At 38.8% G+C, this 21875-nt stretch overlaps 1 protein-coding gene across 2 annotated transcripts in view; it reads left to right on the plus strand.

Annotated features, from left to right (window-relative positions):
* LOC106085816 (odorant receptor coreceptor) overlaps positions 1 to 21273 on the plus strand; it is a 67263-nt gene extending 45990 nt beyond the window's left edge. Inside the window, 2 exon segments of one of the 2 annotated variants that reach the window (NM_001311245.1) lie at positions 11239 to 11394; positions 19788 to 20130. In NM_001311245.1, coding sequence (NP_001298174.1) covers positions 11239 to 11394; positions 19788 to 19838 — 207 coding nt within the window. In that variant the 3' untranslated portion in view covers positions 19839 to 20130. 2 annotated transcript variants of the gene reach the window in all.
* The last annotated feature ends 602 nt before the right edge of the window (positions 21274 to 21875 follow it).

Genomic DNA, 21875 nt, shown 5'->3' on the forward strand with positions numbered 1-21875 from the left:
CACTATTGAAAGCACCTTCAATGTCAAGAAATGCTACCATTGTATATTTCTTGACAGCGAGAGAATCCTCTATGTATGCCGACTAGGTCATAAAGAGCTGTTTCAGTGGATTTACCTTTACTATATGCATGCTGCGGCAGCGACAGGCGATCTCCAGGGATCTTTGCCCTAAAATATGCATACCAGTGACAACCTATTCTGCCGCCACGTTGCCCGTTGGAGAATTTCCCGTGAAATGTTCATCAATGAGTAGTTTAAGTGTTTCCTTACTAGATATTTTCCATACATTCTCTCACTTCTGAATATACCCCACCGTAATAGATCTCAAGTGCAGAATCTTCCTTAGCCTAGAGGCCTCTTGTGGCTTTTGCCCTGTTGAAGAGTTTTCTGCAGTCCTTCCTTAGTCCACCATAGCAAACTGTTTGCCCCTTGGATTGGCACTAGGGCATGCTAATACAGAGAGTCATTCAGGTCCTTCGTAATCCACTTGACCACTACGTCTATATCCTCAGTAGTTTCCACTTCCTTTTCTGGTCTAGAAGCGATATAAGTGCAGAATTTGTGCCGCCTTTCCTCTGTTTAGCCGAAACTAATAACTTTAGGCTGAAACTAATATAACGATAATTAGAGAAGCTGTGGTCATCCAACACTTCCCATTCGCATATTCTTCCACTTATATCTTCCGGTACAAAGGTAATACTAGATCTCCTGCCTATTCCTAGTAATAAAGGTCGGTTTATCCCCTCTATTACAAATCGCCAGATTGCAACTTATTATATTTTGAGTAAGCATCTCACCCCCTTCGTTGACATCTAAACTTCCCCATATCTGGTAATGTGCATAAGTATCACTTCCTACAATGGAACTATTCTTCCCTACAAAAGCAGCTTCAACCAGCTAATTAAGGTTTGAAGGCGGCAGATCTGAATCGTGTGCCATATAAAGGAAAAACAACCATTAATGAGACTTGTTTATTTCAAGGCAGGCTTACTAAATCTTCAGTGCTTAGCGACGGAAGAAAAAAAACATTTAGACTACCCTTTGCAAGAATACAGGGTCTGTATTTTCCATTCCCCGTACCCTTGAGAAGTTTAAATCCGGAAATTCTTAGATCACGAATCATTCCTCCACACACCCATGGTTCCTAGATAAGAACCAAATCAAAAGCCATCAGGAGGACCTTTAGTGGAAAGTTTCCCAGCACTCTAAGAGATATACTTCAGGAAGCTCTACGTGCAACAACAAAGTGTTCTAGGTATAAATCCGTGCAAGACAGAAGTAGTTCTTTTCAGCAGGAGATACAAGTTGCCTACAGTGGAACCTGTCTCTTTGGGTGGAAAGAATGTTACAGAAAGCGCAAATTATCTAGTTGTTTTGCTGGACAGGAAATTGAACTTCAAATCCAACATTTTGGAAAGGGCAAAAAAGGCAACTCTAGCCCTATACACCTGTAAGAGAGCTATTGGCAAAAGGTGGGGGTTTAGACCGCGCATCATGCATTGGGTATATACTGCAGTTGTCAGACCTATAATGCTATGTGGTGTTGTGGTCTGGTGGATGGCGCTTCAAAAATCCATCTATTGCTCAATACTTAACCGGATCCAAAGCCGCAGCCGCACTGAGGACGACACCATCTGATGTACGGAATTTAATACTACATCTTATACCTCTGGACATTGTGGCTACCCAAATTGCAGCGACCACTGCCGTAAGGTTAAGGGAGCTTTCTCATTGGTCATATGGCGGTTACGGACACTGTGTTATCCTTGATACAATATCCGATGTTCCAGGCAGTGTGAATTACACCCTACCTGAGCCGCTTTTTGTTAAAAATTACTGCACCACTATTCCTGATAGAACCGATTGGATCTACGATATCCCTGGTAACAGAAGTAACATATACTTCTATACGGATGGTTCCAAGCTAAACGACCAGGTGGGCTTTGGGGTGTACTCTAAAGATCTAGAACTGGTCATATCGAAAAGGTTACCCGACCACTGCAGTGTGTATCAAGCGGAGATCCTTGCAATTAAGGAAGTGGTGTAGCGGCTAAGATATAATGCCATTACGACGATTGGCATAAATATCTTCTCAGACAGCTAGGCAGTCATTAAATGCCTGGAAAACGTATTTCTGAACACAAAAGCCGCCCTCGACTATCGCAGATCTCTCAACGAGATGGCTGAACAGTTCAAATTGCACCTGTTCTGGGTGCCGGGACACACAGATATCTCAGGGAACTGTAAATCGGACGAGCTTGCGAGACTGGAAACTACCCTACACATTCCAGGAATACTGGAATCTGTGGGTATGCCTCTAGCGACAAGTAAACTAAGTTTTCAGGACCAGACCCGAAGGACAACGAATGGTAGATGGTCTAGAGTTGAAGAGGTCTACTGCTTTGCTGTCATTGGCTAGAACAGACGTCTCAGGCATTGTGTCCGCCATGGCAGGTCACTGTCTAATCGGAAAACATGCTGACAGACTGAAGGTTACCAGCAACGACTTTTGCAGAAGCTATGAGGATATCGAAGAAGAAAAAACTATATAACACCTTCTGTGTGTGTGTCCCGCACTAGCAGTCAAAAGGAGTTCCACTTTAGGTTCGCATTTCTTTGAGAACCTGTCTGATTTAGCGGATGTGAACATTCGCAAGTTTTAAGGCTTTTAAAGCGATCTGAATGGTTCAACGGTAGGAACTAGAAGGCATCTTCCTTCTTCTCTTCCTGTGGTATCAAAATGGACGAAAACGTCTAAGTGAGTCTGATGGCAGACTGCCACGTAAACATAACCTTACCTAACCTAAGCTTATTTTGGATGTCAAATTTTTCAAAATCCGCCCAAAATTCCCGGAGATATATTGATTTTAATTATGTGTTTCAATCTCAACCATTCCTGGTTCGAAACAACTTTTACTTCACACCCTTTTCTATATATTCAGTTCATAAAAAACTGTAATCAATAGACAAAGCAATAAAATTAACAAAATTAGAGCGTCTAAGTGTTAAACAAGGTACAATTTCCTGTTGGAATAGATCATTTTTCAGTAGGTAACGTAATTGCAACGAAAACTCTTTCTTTATTTTATGTAATAGGATAGAGCTGTTGAAAAAATGTGTCACGAAATAGATCTAACCCAATATTTGTCTGGCTAATCCCCAATTTCAATATTTTTGACTTGCCAAGGCCAAAATTTAAGGTGGAAAGCCTTTTTTATGCTCACCGCCATATGATAGGAGGAATGTATTTACTCGTCTCTCCTTAAATTGATTTCGGACCCTATTTGATATATATATTTCAGATTTTTTTCACATTCTTTCACCCCCGTCTATCGAAATAATGAGTTTATGAGCGAAAAAAGCTTTCAGCCTTAAATTTTGTACAGTCATTTTTTTAATATAGGTCATTAATGACAAATGGGGCATATATATAAGAATATATCCCAAAATCCCCAGATTTCACTCTCTGAGCTCCTATGAGCCTTTATATTTATCCAATTTGGCTGGAGTTTGCCATTCATAGTCCACTTATTGTCTCAAATACCCAAACCAGATATGGCCGAGATAGTTCTATAAATAGATATAGCCCCGAATTTGCTTCTTGAGCCTCCAGGTAACAATTTTTTGGATTTGACCGATTTTTGTTATATAAGCAAGCTTACAGTGAGCGCAAACTTAAGTGTAAAAAAGCCATACTTTTACAGGCTTTTTTTTTGCGAAATACCTCAAACTTACTTTCATCATTAAATAAACGTTGTTTTAGAGAGGAAAGTTAATAATTTTCGTATTCCGTTTAACTAGTAAAATTATAGATGAAATATTTTTTTTTAATATAATGCTTTTCTACTCTTCATTTTGACGCTCACTGTATACCCCACCATACTCACCACCACTCTACAACAAATCGCGCATGAATTATTTTTATGGTGTTTTCATCTCTGGCAGTCTAAACAGACTGCACGATCTGACGTATTTCGAATTCTAAGCAATATTCGAAAAAAATTTCTACTCAAATATTAAACTTTGAGGACGAATGGGACATATATTTCTCATGTTTTTTCTCATAGAAGGAGCAATATTTCTACCATTTTGGCGACACTTGACTTAGTAAAAAGGACTATTCAAAGAACGAATATGCAATAAAATCGAAACTTTATCGAGAGGTTAATTCTTCATCCTCAAAAGGTTAACGGATAGATCACTGCAAATGTGTGTTCAGTAGAAAGCCAGCGAGAAGGAAATGTAGGTAGTAGCGTAAATATGGGAACTAGAGGTGAGATAAGGGGATTAAGAGTTGCAAGAAAAGAGTGGAGATCAGGCTCATATTCGATTCGCCGAGATGCATGTACATTAGCCTGTCCCACCCTATAAAGGAGAATTTTTTATTGCAAATAACGAACGAATACCGTCCATTCATTATACCCACCACCGTAGGATAGGGGGTAAAGTCATTTAGTTTGATGCACGATGGTTAAGTTTTTGAACGGGCCAAATCGGACCATATTTGGATATAGATGCTATATAGACCGATCTGGCGATAAAAGGTCTAATGCCCATAAATGCTTTACTTTTTATCCGATTTCACTGAAATTTGAAACAGTGAGTAGTTTAAGGCTTCCCGACAACTGACCCAAATATGGTTCAGATCGGACTATATTTAGATATAGCTGCCATATAGACCGATCTCCCGATAAAGGGTCCGAAGACCATAAGAGCTTTATTTACTACCCGATTACGCTGAAATTTGAAACAGTGGGTTATTTTAAGCCTCCCGAGATCTGACCTAAACATGGATTAGATCGGACTATATTTAGATATAGCTGTCATATAGACCGATGTCCCGATAAAGGGTCCAGCCCATAAAAGCTTTATTTTTTAACCGATTTCGCTGAAATTTGAAACAGAGGATTATTTTAAGCCTCCCGATATCTGACCTAAACATGGATTAGATCGGACTATATTTGGATATAGCTGCCATATAGATCGATCTGCCAATAAAGGGTCTGAAGCCCATCAAAGCTTTATTTTTTATCCGATTTTGCTGAAATTTGAAACAGAGGGTTATTTTAAGCCTCCCGACATCTGCCCTAAATATGGTTCAAATCGGACTATATTTAGATATAGCTGCCATATAGACCGATCTCCCGATAAAGGGTCCGAAGACCATAAGAGCTTTATTTATTACCCGATTTCGCTGAAATTTGAAACAGTGAGTTTTTTAAGCCTCCCGACATACGCCCCAAAATTTGGTTCAGATCGAACTATATTTGGATATAGCTGCTAAATAGACTGATCTCCCGATAAAGGGTCTGAAGCCCATCAAAGCTTTAATTTTTATCCGATTTCGCGGAAATTTAAAACAATTTGTAGGTTTAAGCATCCCAACATCCGACCTGGATATGGTTCTGATCGGACTAAATTTAGATATAGCTATAGACCGATTAGCCGATAATGGGACTGAAACACATAAAAGCTTTATTTATTACCCGATTTCGCTGAAATTTGATAAAACTGAATGAAATTTGGATAAAACTGCCAAAAAGACCAATATTTTGTTCTACAAAATTGAATAGTAACTTATATATATTACACCACTCAATGTCCGTGCCGAATTTGGGTGCTTAAGTTAACCGGATTGTGACGACAGGGGGCTTATATACATATACCCGAGATGTTGGATATCCAAAGTTCGATTCGACCGAACTTAATGCCTTTTTACTCGTTTTTCTTTTAATCCCTATAAGCAAAATACGAAATATTATGGCAATCAATTAACGATGTCCAAAGTGGGATATTATATTGTACTTTCTAACGGATCCAGTTAAGGATTTTAGACCATAGAATGTAATTCGTAAGTTTTGGCACAGTTATTGGAAATCATAACAAAACTCTACATGCCAAATTTTAGCCAAATCGGACAAAAATTGAGGATTGTAAGGGCTCAAGAAGTCAAATCGGGAGATCGATTTATATGGGGGCCATATCAGGTCATAAACTTATTTGGACTGTACTTCACACAGTTGTTAAAAGTCATAACAGAACACTCCATGCAAAATTTCAGCCAAATCGTTCAAAAATTGAGGCTTCCAGGGGCTCAAGATCCACAATGACCTACATCGATATTAAGTATCTGTGCAAAATTTCAAGCGGCTAGCTTTACGCGTTCAACCTCTATCGTGATTTCGACTGACGGACGGACGAACTTGGTTAGATCGATTTAGAACGACGAGACGACCAAGAATATATATACTTTATTGGGTCCTAGATCAATATTTCGAGGAGTTACAAATGGAATGTCTAGATTAGTATACCGCCATCCTATGGTAAAAAAAAAGAACTGTGCCCTGCTCATATACTGCAAATGTAATGCAGTGTACGATTCGTTTTAGAAATTCTTCCTGATGCGGTTTATTCATGTCGGCCTGTCCGCATATGCTTTCTGTAACGTTTGTCCGTCTGCCGCTTTTTGTAGTCAGGATTAAGATAGTTTATCACTTTTTAGCCCAAAGACGAATACTTATCCTCAACTTCCGTAATATAAATTTTTGGATATATTCAAGGACACTGTACTCTTTCCGTTGCTCTCCTTGTGAAAAGAAAGGCCAAGCCTAGAAAAGTACAACGACCATTGAAAACGTCTACCAGCTTCAACCTCTTCCCAATAAAGTGCACTTTCATGTTTTGTTGCATTGCTCCCATAGCGCGTAAACCGGAAATGCACTCAAGAACAGAACTTTTGTATTTTCAACTATTGTCTGTATCCGGTTGTCCATGTGTTCACGCAAAGGACAACAATGAGGTTTGGGGTGATTTGCCAGGCAAAACAAAGTTTAAAGAACAAAGTAGCTGCGCACTTGTTCACTGGATTCGGCCATCAAACCACGGATATGTATCAAGGTTTCTTTTGTTGATTGCCATGTTCTTTTCGAACTTTTTGGCACTTTAGCGTGGGTGGCATTTCAAAGTACTAATTTGTGTGAAGCATCTTTGTGTTAGAGAACGTTTACAAAATTTTTCGGTATTTAAAAGTTTTTCAATGTAAAGGAAGGGGCATTTTCATTACATCACATTAAAGACAGTTTAGTAAAAAGAACAAAAGTTTGATGAAATCTTATTCAAAGATGTAACTTGAAAACAAGTAAAAGCGTGCCATGGATTCTGCAAAAATGTTCCCTTATAAACTAAGTTTGAATTTGAATTATTTTGTAACAATCAAATCGGGTATTTATTGAAGCTTCTATGGTCTCAACAATTACATCGGGGTACCGACTTTTAAAAGGCCTTTATTTATTTATGAACCTATCGAGCTAGGATTAGTTGTAAGCATTGGAGGACACAAATAAAGTATACGTACCAAATTTATAAAGCTATCGGGGTGGATTTTGGCGTGAGAATTGGATTACATAATTGTTCTTCACGTATTAAATTTTAGCCAAAACCGTCGATTTGACTTCATGAGCCGCTATATATCAGTTTATAGACATTCGAACCATACTTAGCATGGATTTTGGTGATATAACAGAAGTCTTTGTGCCAAATTTCAGCTCAATTGGATGAAAAATTTGACTTATAGGGGCTCAAGAAGTCACATCCGGTGATCGGTTTATATGGGGGATATATCAGTTTATTGACCATATTGAACCGTACTTGGCACAGTTGTTGGAAGTTATAACAAAACACTCCGGTACAAAATTTCAGCAAACCAAAAGGACAATTGCGGCTTGCAGGGGCTCAAGATGTTAAATCGGTAGATAGGTTTAAGTGGGTGCTATATCAGGTTATGAACCGATTTGAACCTTGCTTGGCACAGTTGTTGTTGGAAGTCATTACAAAACTCTCCGTTAAAAATTTTTGCCAAATCAGATGACAATTGCTGCTTCCAGCTCAAAAATACTAAATCGAGTGATGGGTTTATATGGGAGCTATATCCAAATTGAAATCGATGTGGCCCATTTGCAAATCGGACAGCACTAATTGCTATATGAGTAGTTTGCCCACTTATCCGATCAAGGTTATGTGGGCAAAGTCAAAAATTAAAGCTACAAGAGGACTTTGAAGACTAATCGAAAGATCGGTATTTATAGAAGTTACATTAGGGTATTCACTGATTAGCACCGCACTTACAACGTATGTTGCATCTTACCTCCGCCTTCTGGAATTTCTGACAACTAAGTTCAATGTGTGTTTCTCCACTTGAATTTCCCTTTATCTTATCTTCATTTAATGTCGACCCACTTGCACTGACTGTCTTTCGGTCTGACCAAGGGCTGCAGTTACTACTTTTGCTGTCCGACCTATAATAACGATGTCGTAGTGTGCCATGCCTATTCACATCTTCATCTCGTATAATCTTCTCCAGCAGGATATAAGGTAGATCACACTATGCTGGTATTCCTGATACTGAATGGTTCGGAGAGGTTCTTTCCTATTCTTACTGAGGAATGTGTAGCAGTCGTCGTCCTGCAGAGTTTTATCAAATCTGGAGGTACAACAAACTCAGCATTCACTTCCATTTCCACACTCCCGAAATGAGTTAACCCATGACAGAATCGAGATATGGCCAGAAACGAATCAGTGAGGAGGAATTTCAGAGCGTGCGCGGATGGCACGTTATGTAGCAATAAGTGAGCTATCGATTGAAAAGAAGCTGCTCCCTAGACCAGAGCATTATGGCAACTGATTGGTGAGAGAAAAAAACTTGGGAGCTTCCCCCTCCAGATGCGCCCCATCTCGACCACTTTCCCGCCCAATCACCGCTCATTTTTTTAAATAATTAAGTTTCTCTGGTGCACCCTGAATCATGGTGTATGCCAGATCGCGCAGACGAGCTGATGCATAATATACCTTATCAGCGTATCACCTCCGGTCTTAAATATTTCAGCTGGTAACCATTCGGCTCCTGCCGCCTTGTTATTTTTCAGTAGAGTCACTGCTACTTGGACTTCATTAGAGATTGATTCTGCGTTATCCTCGTCGCCACCAATATTGAATACTATCAACTGGAAGAAATGTTCTTTCCATATCCTAAACACACTTTCTGTAACTGTTACCAGATTTCCTTCTTTGTCTTCAAAGAAAGATGTGCCTGTACCGAAGCCAAGAATTATGGTTAGTCTCTCATTCAGCGAGAAAATCTGGAAATAATGTTTTTCAGTTATCTCTCCTCTTCCAACCCATCGTACTTCCAGTAATGCTATCCTTGTACTTTTCCACTACATCCGTCAGTATGTATACTGCTCCTTCCCAGTTAAAAGTTCGGCCGTTCGAGATACATATCAGATGGGTTATATGAGACTGCATATGTATGTGACGTCCGCTGGCAGCCAAAACTAACCTAGGAACAGGCACTGTTGGTCGCCATTGGTTATTTAAGGCCGCCAGCAACTTCACTTGTCATTTCGAATATTAAAGGCACTCAGTATTTAAGTAAGAGCCGGTGCCACCCGACCCTCAATTATACTCTTCTCTTGAAATCTCTGATTTTCCTCTGCGGCATTTGCAGCTACTCCGCAGCTGTTCACTATCCGAAGCTGTTCACTATCCGCACCTGTGCAGCTGAGCTTTCCGTTATAACGATCAACATCACACAAATTGGGGCTCAAAGTTCAGCCTATGTGGGCTCACGGTTATCCCGTCGGCCGAGGAATTCAAATGGCACATAATCCGACGCGACGCATATAACCTTCCTCTACGCGGCATTTCCAACCCCCGAAAATTTAATGTCAGAGTGAAACTACTATATCGGGAGAATGTTACTTCAAACGTTGCCTTTTTTTACCCTCCATCATAGGATGGGGATATACTAATTTCATCATTCTGTTTGTAACACCTCGAAATGTGCGTCTGAGACCTCATAAAGTATATATATATTTTTGATCGTCATGTCAATTTAGGTCGATCTAGCCATGTCCGTCCGTCTGTCTGTCGAAAGCACGCTAACTTTCGAAGGAGAAAAGATAGGCGCTTGAAATTTTGCACAAATACTTTTTACTAGTGTAGGTCGTTTGGGATTGTAAATGGGCCAATTCAGTCCATATTTTGATATAGCTCCCATAAAAACCGATCTTGGGTCTTGACTTCTTGAGCCTCTAGACGGCGCATTTCTTGTTCGATTTGGCTGAAAAATTGCGCGTGGTGTTTTGGTATCACTTCCAACAACTGTGCTAAGTATGGTTTAAATCGGTCCAAATTTTGAAATAGCTGCCATATAAACCGATCTTGGATCTTGACTTCTTGAGCCGCTAGAGGGCCCAATTCTCATCCGATTTGGCTGAAATTTTGCATGAGTTGTTTTGTTTTTCATTTATGGTCCGAATCGGACTTTAACTTGATAAAGCTCCAATAGCATAACAGTTTTTATTCATTATTCTTTGTATGCCTGAAAAAAAAGAGATACCGCCTAAAGAACTCGAAAAAATGCGATCCATGGTGGAGGGTATATAAGATTTGGCTCGGCCGAACTTAGCACTCTTTTACTTGTTATAACCTACGCCGAAGAAATAATTTTTGCCTTGAATTCGCTAGAGAGCGGCTGTAACGCACAATTAACCATCCTTTGGTTCCGACTGAGTATTGGAAAGAAGATAGATTTTTGAATATTGTCCGCATGAATACAAAACCATATTCATACATACATGTACAAAATGTCAACAGACAAAATTTCGGAAAAAAACGGGCACTTCTTTCTATAGGCTCAGAGGCTTTACAAAGAGAGGCTGCTTATATCTATTAACGAAATTCAAATTTTCCTTATGAAAACGGAAAAAGCATTTGTTTAAGTCACACACTCACACTTATATTTTCCTAATTTCCGCACCCACATACAGGGTGGCTGATGAAAGCCGCTACCAAAAAAAAATGTAATAACTTTTTTTCTATTTAATAATAATAATTTAATAATTAATTTAATTAATTAATTAATTAATTTAATTAATAATAATTTAATAATTAATTTAATAATTTAATTTAACATGAATAAAAGAAAAATGTATTCCATACACCGAAAAAAAAATGTAGCAATATTCATCATTGTAGCAATATTCATCAGCCACCCTGTATGTCTTTCCTATCCACAGCCATTACTATTGCACACTTATTTACCATATCGATCTTTGTTTTTGTTGTTGTTGTTGTTGCTTAAGAGGACACTTCACTAAATCTAACATTATTGAAAATTTCCTTTCATGAACGCCTGAATAACATTTTGTCCCACGCCCACTTCATGGCATTTGTTTGCAGAGCTCATCGGTCATGGAAGCTGCGTATTCCTGTCACTGGTACGATGGCTCAGAGGAGGCCAAAACGTTTGTGCAAATCGTCTGTCAACAATGCCAAAAGGCCATGTCGATTTCGGGTGCAAAATTCTTTACAGTTTCATTGGATTTGTTTGCTTCGGTAAGTTTTTTTTTATATGTATTCAGTTATTGTCCTTTTTGTCATTTTGCTTTGTGTTTTGTTGGGCTCTTTTGTTCATTTTTTTTTCCAACAATGTCCTCGCTAGGTAAACACTTTGTCATGTGAAGAGGACGTGTTAAAATATTGTGGTGATCTGAAAAAAAATTATACGTTGACAGTGTTTAACAGAAAAACACGAGAAAGTGTTTTATCATATGGTGCCCCTGTAAATGTCATGAAGAATATAACATGTTTAACAAATCTTGCCGAGTATTGAACTTATTATGAGTGGAGTTTAGAAAGGGAAAATGGTAGCTCATGGTTTGTGATTAATGACTTAAAGCTGTTCATCTCAGTCCAACTGAAGTTATACTCGATTTTCATCAAATAATTTATCCACTTTGATTTGTTGATTGGCAAGACTTTATCGAATGTGGTACAAATCGGTATATATTTGAATATAGCAGCCATATAAACCGATGTTCCATTTTAATGCCATGGACTCATAACATGTCCATTTATTACCCTGTGAAATTTGGGCGGTGAGTTGGATAAGGCCCCTTTACATCCTTTTCGAATATGGTGCAGATCGGACCAACATCATAGTTCGATAAAGCTGTCATATATATACCGATCTTCTTATTTACTGTCCTGAATCTATATACTGTTCATTTTATACCGGACTAGCCGAACAGGGCCCGCTCCGCTGCGCCTCCATTAACTCTCTAATATCTCTTTAGGGTGGGAAAACTTCGCCTTGAATGCTGATATCGAATTCGTGCCATTGTAGTCTATGACGCTTAGCGTGTTCGAATCCTGGTGAGAACGTCGGACAAAGCGGTGTTTATCCCCTCTTAATGTTGGCGACATTTGCGAGGAGCAATGCCATGCATGGTCATTTAAACGCCGTTCTGTCTCGACTATAAAAAGAAGGTCTCTTATCATTGAGTTTAGACTTGAATCGAAAAGCACTCATTGATGTGTGAGAATTTGCCCCTTATCGGTTCCTGGTGGTAATGCTCTTCCTTAGGGTAATGTTCTCATTAGGTTGGGGGGGCCCTGAGTACTTGGACCCATATTTTTTATACGATATTCGTTTTCTGGTCTCCAATACCTTTCATTTGATACCCTCATTGTGCCCATCGGATCACTTTCGGATATGGGTGGCGTTTTTGTGGTAAGGGGGAGGGTCCGCCTCCACCCGATATCTAAAAATTATATAACCTATTTTTCCAGACAAACGTACACAATCTATAAACATTTTAAGAAAATAGGTTAAGCCAAGTATCATATAGTCATAATGGGTCTTAAGGCGTTTTTGAGGGATGGCGTGACCCCCTACACTACAATCTAATTTAGTATGCCAGATTCGAAATCTACTCCCGAATACCTTTCATTTGATCCCCATATTGAAATGAACGTCCAATATGTCAGTTTGGGGGAGTTTTGGGGTTGGGGCGGCCCGATGTGTACTTAAACTCAAATTTTAATACCATATTCGTATTCTACTCTCCAATACCTTTCATTTGGTACCTATGTTGTCCCGATGGATCCACTTTTGATTTTGGGTTGTGTTTTTGGCATAAGGGGGAGGGTCCGTCCCCCTTCCAATACCGAAAAGTTATATAGCCTACGTTTCTTTCCAGACCAACCTACACACTATGCGAAAATTTCGAGAAAATCGGTTCTGCCGCTTTTCAGTCTAGGCGGAACAAAGAAACCAAGTCCCATATATCCGTGATTGGCTAATGTGCCCATTTTGGGCGTTTTTGTGGGGATAGGGTGACCCCCTATACTTCGACATGAATTTGTACGCCAGATTCGTTATATACTTCCGCATACTTTTCATTTGATACCCATATTGCCCTTATCGGTCCAATTTTGATTTTGGGTGGTGTTTTTGGGATAACGGCCCCTTTCCGATATCAATAAATTATAAAGCCTTTTCCTACTTCCTGGCCTTATTCGTACTCTACTCTTGAATACCTTTAATTTGAATCCTATATTGTCCCGATGGTACTTTTAGGGTAAGAGGGAGGGTCCGCCCCCTCGCGATATAAAAAAAATATATAGCCTATGTTTCCTTCCAGACCAACCTACATAATCTGTGAAAATTTCAAGGAAATCGGTTCGACCGTTTTGAGTCTATACGGAACAAACGAACAAACAAAAAAACGCAAATTGAATTTTATGTATAAGATATACTCGGATATATCTGCAATAACCAATCCCACGATTTAAGATTTTGCGCCCAAAAAAGGGGCATTTATTCCCCAATTTCGCTGAAATCTTGTACAGTTTAATGTTTTAACCCCCTTGACATCCTTATCGAATGTGGTACAAATCGGTAAATATTTGGATATAGCAGTCATATAGACCTATGTTCCAATTTAATGCCATGGACTCATAACATGTGCATTTACTACCCGGTGAAATTTAGCGGTAAGTTGGGTAAGGCCCCTTCACATCCTTTTCGAATATGGTGCAGATCGGACCAACATCATAGTTGGATACAGCTGTCATATATACCGATCTTCTTATTTACTGTCTTGAATCCATATACAGTTCATTTTAAACCTGATATTGGGAAACTTTGGAATAGTTAGTTGTGTCTGTGAGCATTTGGTCCAGTTTCCACCGTATTTTTATATAGCTTTTATGGTGCATTTTCATCGCACTTTTAATAAATGTGTTTAAAACTTACATATGCATAACCGAGGTAGAGGTCGAGGGCATACAAAGTTCGGCCTGGCTGAACTTAATGATTTTTTTATTTGTTCCCATTTACTGTCAGCTGATTCTTTAACAACCCTTTCAAAGGCGGCAGTCCCTGCTCCCAAAGACCGAGCCATACCGATGTTGTCTACATGTGTTCTTTAAATAATAGTGTGATTATATGAAACTTCCTTTTTAACCTCATTTATTATTTAACGGTTCAGATAGTTATTTTCCCATTTTAATTGAGGAACGTCTATTAGCTAGAGGTATTCTGCAAAAGTCGTATAAATTTTGCAGGAATACCAACGTTGGTATGTATGTTGCACTCATACCAAATTTATATGATATAAATACCACATTAACCACGCTCGACAACTCTGTCTGGTAGCTGTATTTTTTCCAATGCATGTGTATTTGAGCAATGACAAATTTTTTGTCTACACAAATTACACTACTCCCACAGTATACACATGATTCTGTGCACCGTTGAAAGTTGCATTGATGGCTTTGAACGCTAGACAACGGCAACGGCTCTCGCTGTTACTCCGTGTGCCCAGGTTCATATAGCTGTCATGTAAACCAAACTCAGATCTTGACTTCTTGAGCCTCTAGAGGTCGTAATTCTTCACCGATGTGGCTGTAATTTTCCATGAGGTGTCTTGTGTTTCACCAAACAAATGTAGTAAGTATGGTTTAAATCGATTCATAATCTGACATAGCTGTCATAGATACCGATTTCAAATCTTGATTTCTAAGCCTCTAGAGGTCGCATTTCGGTTAATAATCTGATATAGCTGCCATATAAACCGATAACCCAATTAGACTTCTTGAGCTTCTGGAAGGCGTAGTTCTTATCCGATTTGATTGCAATTTTGTACATAAAGTTTTTGTTTGTTGTTTGGACTTTCAACAACTACGTTTAAATTGTTCATAACCTGATATAGCTCTCATATAAACCGATCTGCCAATTTCCTGAGCCTCTGAAGGGCGTAATTATTACTTGATTCGCCTGAAATTTCGGAGGGGGTATTTTTCTATGACTTACCGTACTTGTCGGTCCATATCGGTCTATAACTTGATGTAGGTTATGTTAGGTTGAGTTGGTTGCCTTTCAAAGGTGAGTTCACTCGGAGTCTAGTCTGGCCCATTGCGACAGAAAGGGAAGAGTAAGAATATGTGAGACCTCGGGCTAGAGGTCGTACACAAATAAAAGAAAGACAGGAGGAATGGAGAACCCGAGCGGAAAGTGAAGAGAAGCCCGTCGCAACCACGGATGTACCTACGTCGGAGCTTATGGCACCCCCCGTCGGAACCATCCTGTTCCTTCAACAAATCTCAAGAGACCTACCAGAGGTACATTCGCAAATTCGCCCAGATCACAGAAGAAACGGCTCGCCAGAAAGGAAAGTCTACGTCCCTGCAGACTTGAATATGAACACAGCAAGTACTCAATAGTCTCCTCTTCATCCTTATCGAGGCAACTTCTACAGAAGTCATTGTGCGGCATTCCCATGCCCGCCGCCATACACCCTATGGCACAGTGTCTGGTTATGAAACCTGTCAAGGTACTCATCGTTCTCATCAAACGCAAGAAATTCTTTCGCCAGCAAGTCCGGCAGCCATCTACCGAGTCCCACCTCGCCACCGACACCGCCCTGGCTATCCCCTCTAATGTTTTCAATAGCTCGACAAATGGCACCTAGGCAAGACCGGACACGGGTCCGCCCGGCGCAGACGAACCTTTCCGCACTCGTCCGCCCTCTCATTCCCTGGAATCCCTTCATGCGTAGAAACCCATGTCGGCGTCACATCGTGGATATCACTCAAGGAAAGGTTGAGGGTATATAATATTCGGCCCGGCCAAGCTTACTTTTTCTTTGTGGTTATTTCGTTGTTTTCTACAGGCCTAACGTCTTAACCAAGTTCATATACCCACACACAAAAGATGAGTGTGGATATAATCTAAATTTCGGAATTAATTCACATTTGCTCGATATGACTACCTTTTGCTTTGACTATTGGTCTGAGTCGGTCAAAAACGATTTACAAGCTTCGCGAATTTAATCTACTGGTATTTTGGCCCATTACTGTACAATGGCTTTCTTCAGCGCATCCGTACTGGCATATTTTTATACCCACCACCATAGGATGGAGGTATACTAATCTAGTCATTCCGCTAGTAACACCTATATATATTTTTGATCGCCTCGCCATTCCGACTTGAACTACCCATGTCCGTTCGTCTTTCGAAATCACGATAGCGGTCGAACGCATAAAGCTAGCCGCTTGGAATTTTCCACGATACTTCTTAATGATGTAGATTGTCGGGGATTTCAAATGGATCATATCGGTTCAGATTTGGATATAGCTCGCATATTAACCGATCTACCGATTTGACTTCTTAGGCCCCGGTAAGCCGCAATTTTTGTGTGATGTGGCTAAAACTTGGCACATAGTGTTTTGTTATAACTTTCAACAAATGCACCAAGTACGTTTAAAATCGGTCAAGAACCTGATATAGTTCCCACATAAACTGATCTCCCGATTTGACTTCTTAAGCCCCTGGAAGCCGCAATTTATGTCCGATTTTGCACATAGTGTTCTGTTATGATTTCCAACAACTGTGCCACGTACGGCCCAATATAAAACGATCTCCCGATTTGACTTCTTGAGCCCTTACTATCCGATTTGGCTAATTTTGCATACATTGATCTGTTATGACTCTCTCAGAATACATGATGGTGGGTTCCCAAGATTAGGCCCGGCCGAACTTTTACTTGTTTAACCTTACCTTTCTCTCTCTTGGTATCGGACGAATTGAACAACCACTGCGTGAACGAAGGGAAATGAGGAACATGATTTCCAAGCCGTCCATTGTTTAAACGTGCTTTATGCAACAGTGTCGAGTCTTGTTAGTACGTGCATGGTGTACGAAAAGCAAGATACAGGAAATTATTTTTCCCTATAATAAATCGCATTTACTTTGACGACAGACTTGAGTCCTATACTACCACTTACGATGCAAAATTACTTTGAATGGCCGTTTCTAGGCTTAGACCTCGTACGTGCGCTCGGTTAAGTAAACACGTTCATTTTGGGAATTTACGAATTGCTCAATGGGGAAATTTTTCTCTTCAGAGAAAACGATGTTCGGCGTAGCTACTCCTTTGCTCTTTTGATTCTTATTATACCCTCCACCGAAGAATGGGGGTATATTCATTTTGTCATTCTGTTTGTAACACATCGAAATATATATTTCCGACCCTATAAAGTATATATATTCTTGATCAGCGTAAAAATCTATGACGATCTAGCCATGTCCGTCCGTCTGTCTGTTGAAATCACAGTCTTTAAAAATAGAGATATTGAGCTGATACTTTGCACAGATTACTTTTTTGTTCATAAGCAAGTTAAGATCGAAGATGGGCTAAATCGGACTATATCTTGATATAGCCCCCATATAGACCGATCCGCCGATTAAGGGTCTAAGACCCATAAAAGCCACATAAATTATCCGATTTTGCTTAAATTTGGGTCTATGAGTTGTGTTAGGCCCTTCGACATCTTTCTGGCAATTTGGCCCAGATCGGCCCAGATTTGGATATAGCTGCCATATTGACTAATCTCTCGATTTAAAATCATGGCCCCATAAAAGGCGCATTTATAATCCGATTTTGTTATTATTTTCGACATCCGTTTCGTATATGGTTCAGATCGGTTTATTTTTAGCTGTAGCTACTAAAAAGATCAATATTATGTTATACACAATTGAACAATGACTTGTGCTTATTAGTAATTGGTCCAAATCGGAACAAATTTCGGTATAGCTGCTATGGAGGATAAGGTATGCATTTTTCACCGGATTGTGACGAAAGGTGGTTTACATATATACCCGAGGTGGTGGATATCCAAAGTACGGCCCGGTCGAACTTAACTCCTTAACATCGTCGCGACATTTTATGTCGATCTAGCCATGTCCGTCCGTCCGTCTGTCTGTCGAAAGCACGCTAACTTCCGAAGGGGTAAAGCTAGCAGCTTGAAATTTTGCACAAATACTTTTTATTAGTGTAGGTCAATTGGTATTGTAAATGGGCCATATCGGTCCATGTTTTAATATAGCTGCCATATAAATCGATCTTGGGTCTTGACTTCTTGAGCCTCTAGAGGATGCAATTCTCATCCGATTTGACTGAATTTTTGCACATAGTGTTTTAGTATCACTTCTACCAACTGTGCTAAGTATGGTTCAAATCGGTCCATAACCTGAAATAGCTGCCATGTAAACCGATCTTGGGTCTTGACTTCTTGAGCATCTAGAGAGCGCAATTCTTACCCGATTGGAATGAAATTTTGCACGACGTGTTTTGGTATGATATCCAACAACTGTGCCCAGTATGATTCAAATCGGTCCATAACCTGATATAGCTGCCATTTAAACCGATCTGGGATCTTGACTTCTTGAGCCTCTAGAAGTCGCAATTATTATCCGATTTGCCTGAAATTTTGTACAACGGATTCTCTCATGACCATCAACATACGTGTTTATTATGGTCTGAATCGGTCTATAGCCCGATACAGCTCCCATATAAATCGATCTCTCTATTTTACTTCTTGAGCCCTCAAAGGGAGCAATTCTTATTCGAATTGGCTGACATTTTACACAGGTCTCTAACATATAATATAATTGTGTTTTAAACCGGATCATATCTTGATATCGCTCTAATAGCAGAGCCTTAGAAGAGATGTCGGTAAAAGAACTCGACAAATGCGCTCCATGGTGAAGGGTATATAAGATTCGGCCCGGCCGAACTTTGCACGCTTTTACTTGTTTTTTTCTTTTTAAATAAACTCAATAGCAAATGCTTTAAACAATTAAAACCAGTGTGAACTTTGTAACATTTCGCGTCATATACCCCTTATTGGGTGTACATGAGAGAAGGAATCGCACAAATGCTTAAGGATATGTCATCTTCCAATACCTTACATTCCAACTATTGCAATTATAAATCTCTTCTACATATATTGGTTGCGACATAAGTCTAAACTAATTTTAAAACTTTAAGATCTCTTGCTTGCACATTGCACGCAACTTAATAGATTGCAATGTGGCATGGAGAAAAGGGGGTTTTGGGACAGTGTTATCATATAACATAGTTTTCGAATTTTTAGATTCATTGGCAATATTCCCTCTTGATTACCACATTTTAAACGAATTCAAATACTTTTGCCACTTTAGAAAAAAATGCAGGAAACTTTAATGGAAATTTTACAAAACCCAAATCAACAACATTACCTGAATCAAAAACTTGATCCACTCAGGTTTTCACCACTTTCGAACTCCTATTCATGAAAGTATTACAAAGATGAATGGAGGTTCTATGAAAACACTTTTCATTTATGTCACTGGCAACTTCCAAACTTTCAATGAAGATGGTCATCCCAAAGTGTTGTTTTTCCCTTGAACTTTGATACACATTTGTCTTCGGACTTTGCTTATAAAAGCCAGCATGAGTAAGGGCAACCAACAAAAACTACATTATCAAATATTTGCAAAATACGAGACATTCATTTCCATATTGTATTGGAGTGTCAAGGAAAAGACTATCCAGCTGTAGTATATATTTCTGTGCATATTTAACTTTAGTTCATATGTTTTCCTTTTTGTTTCTTTATAGGTACTTGGTGCAGTTGTCACCTACTTCATGGTGTTGGTGCAGCTCAAGTAAGGACATCATGGTGTTTCTCATCGACACCATCAGCAGCAGCTACAAGAAAAACGAGCAACCAACCAAACAAACCACTGCAATCATCTCTGAATTCGGGAAAAAAAAAACCCTGCTGTCTACTGTAACAATGATAAATCACACTGGCAGAAGGATATGTCTAAAATTAAGATATTTTTACACAGTCACATCTCGTACACAGGGAGGCATAAGTAGGGATATAGTTTTAAACAACTTTATTTTTTGTTTATTTTATTGTTGCACCTTAAGCTTTGGTAAATAAATACTCAAAGGATAAAAAAAAATAAATGTTGCCTCACATTTGTACTGCAGAGTACTAACCCATACACTGACACAGCTCATTGCAATGCTAAGACTTCTAGCATGAACTTTACTCTGGTGAGGCTGCTGCTGTCTTACATGTGGAATTGATACCATTGACAATTAACAGAAGTTTATTGCAAGTTTTTCAGCACGTTTCTTAGAGCAGCAACCACACAAAGGAGCTATCCTATACACTTCTGCAGACTACTGGTGTTCTCTCTGTCATTCACATAACTATTGCCATTATCATCACCAATGGCTTGTTAGAGGAATCTATTAGTCTTAAAGTGGAGTTAGATCAAACTTTGGAAACGAAATTAAAATGGAAAATGAAGAGATGCAAGGAATTAAGAAGTCTATCTGTTGCATCCACAATTACTATTTACTTGTTTCGAAACTCAAAAGTGCAACAAAAACCAATTCAACATTAAACACGTATTTTCAATTTTGTAGAAATGTAAGTGTAATGGATGCGACCCCTCAAGCCTTGCGTGAGGCACTTTAAAAAAGAACCCATAACTCTTGATTGCGTCGCATGTATGGAATATAAAAAAAGGTGTGCAAAAAGTTTTTTTTTGTTTTAAATTTTAATTGTTAGGTATTTTTGTATTTATGATGTAATTTTTAATCAAATCATGTTAACATTCAAGAAAGTTTCCTTAAAATGAATTTCCAAAATAATGATATTTTGTTATTTTTCAAGTTTCCTCCCTGTTAGGCGAAGATCATTCTCATTTCATATCTCCTTCGAAAAGAGCTTAGTGATCGAAGAAATCTTTGCAATGGAAAAGTAATTACAGAAGATACGATTTTACCCACCATGGTATGACGCATAGTAGACAGTAGTACTGTGGGAATGATCTTCGCCATGGCAGGAAACACGGAAAATTGGTGGAGCCTGTCCGGGTTTGCGACTCGGAGCAACAGCTATTGACACAATTTCTGAAAAGTGCACAGATATATAGGCATACCATGGGAGTAATTATAGTTGTGTGGACAAAAAATCCATCACTTCAATATGCATTGGAAATAGAACAGCTAGAACACTCAAAAAAATAAACCCAATGGTTAAGTTAAAATGAACTAATTTTCAATAAAATTGAACTTCAAACAGCGTTAAAACGTTTTTATTCGATTTTAGTTTACGTTGTTAGAAAATAGCGAAATCATATGAAATTTTGGTTAGTTTAACGATAACATTGCAAAATTAAATTTTTCTTCATTCCGTTGATATGGTAAACAATCGTTTATGGCAATATTTACTCATTAGATATAAATTATTGGAATAAAAGGTTTGAAATTTCTACTATGAGCAAATTAAAATGTACATAAATTTTGTAAAATCCGGTTTTCTATTTGGGCACATTTTTACTTAATCACAAGAAATAATTCGGTATTTCGAACATATGAAAACCAATTGCGAAAATTTGTACTCATTTCAAAGTAATTGTTGGAATTAAATTTTAATATAAAATTTTTATACCCTTCACCATAGGATGGGGGTATACTAATTTCGTCATTCTGTTTGTAACACCTCAAAATATGCGTCTAAAAAGTATATATATTTTTGATCGTATATATATTCTTGATCGTCATGACATTTTAAGTCAATGTTGCCATGTCTGACCGTCTATCTGTCGAAAGCACCCTAACTTTCGAAGGAGTAAAACTAGCCGCTTGAAATTTTGCACAAATACTTTTTAATAGTGTAGATCG

Source organism: Stomoxys calcitrans, chromosome 2 (genome assembly GCF_963082655.1).
Source record: "Stomoxys calcitrans chromosome 2, idStoCalc2.1, whole genome shotgun sequence".
Classification (NCBI taxonomy): Eukaryota; Metazoa; Arthropoda; class Insecta; order Diptera; family Muscidae; genus Stomoxys; species Stomoxys calcitrans.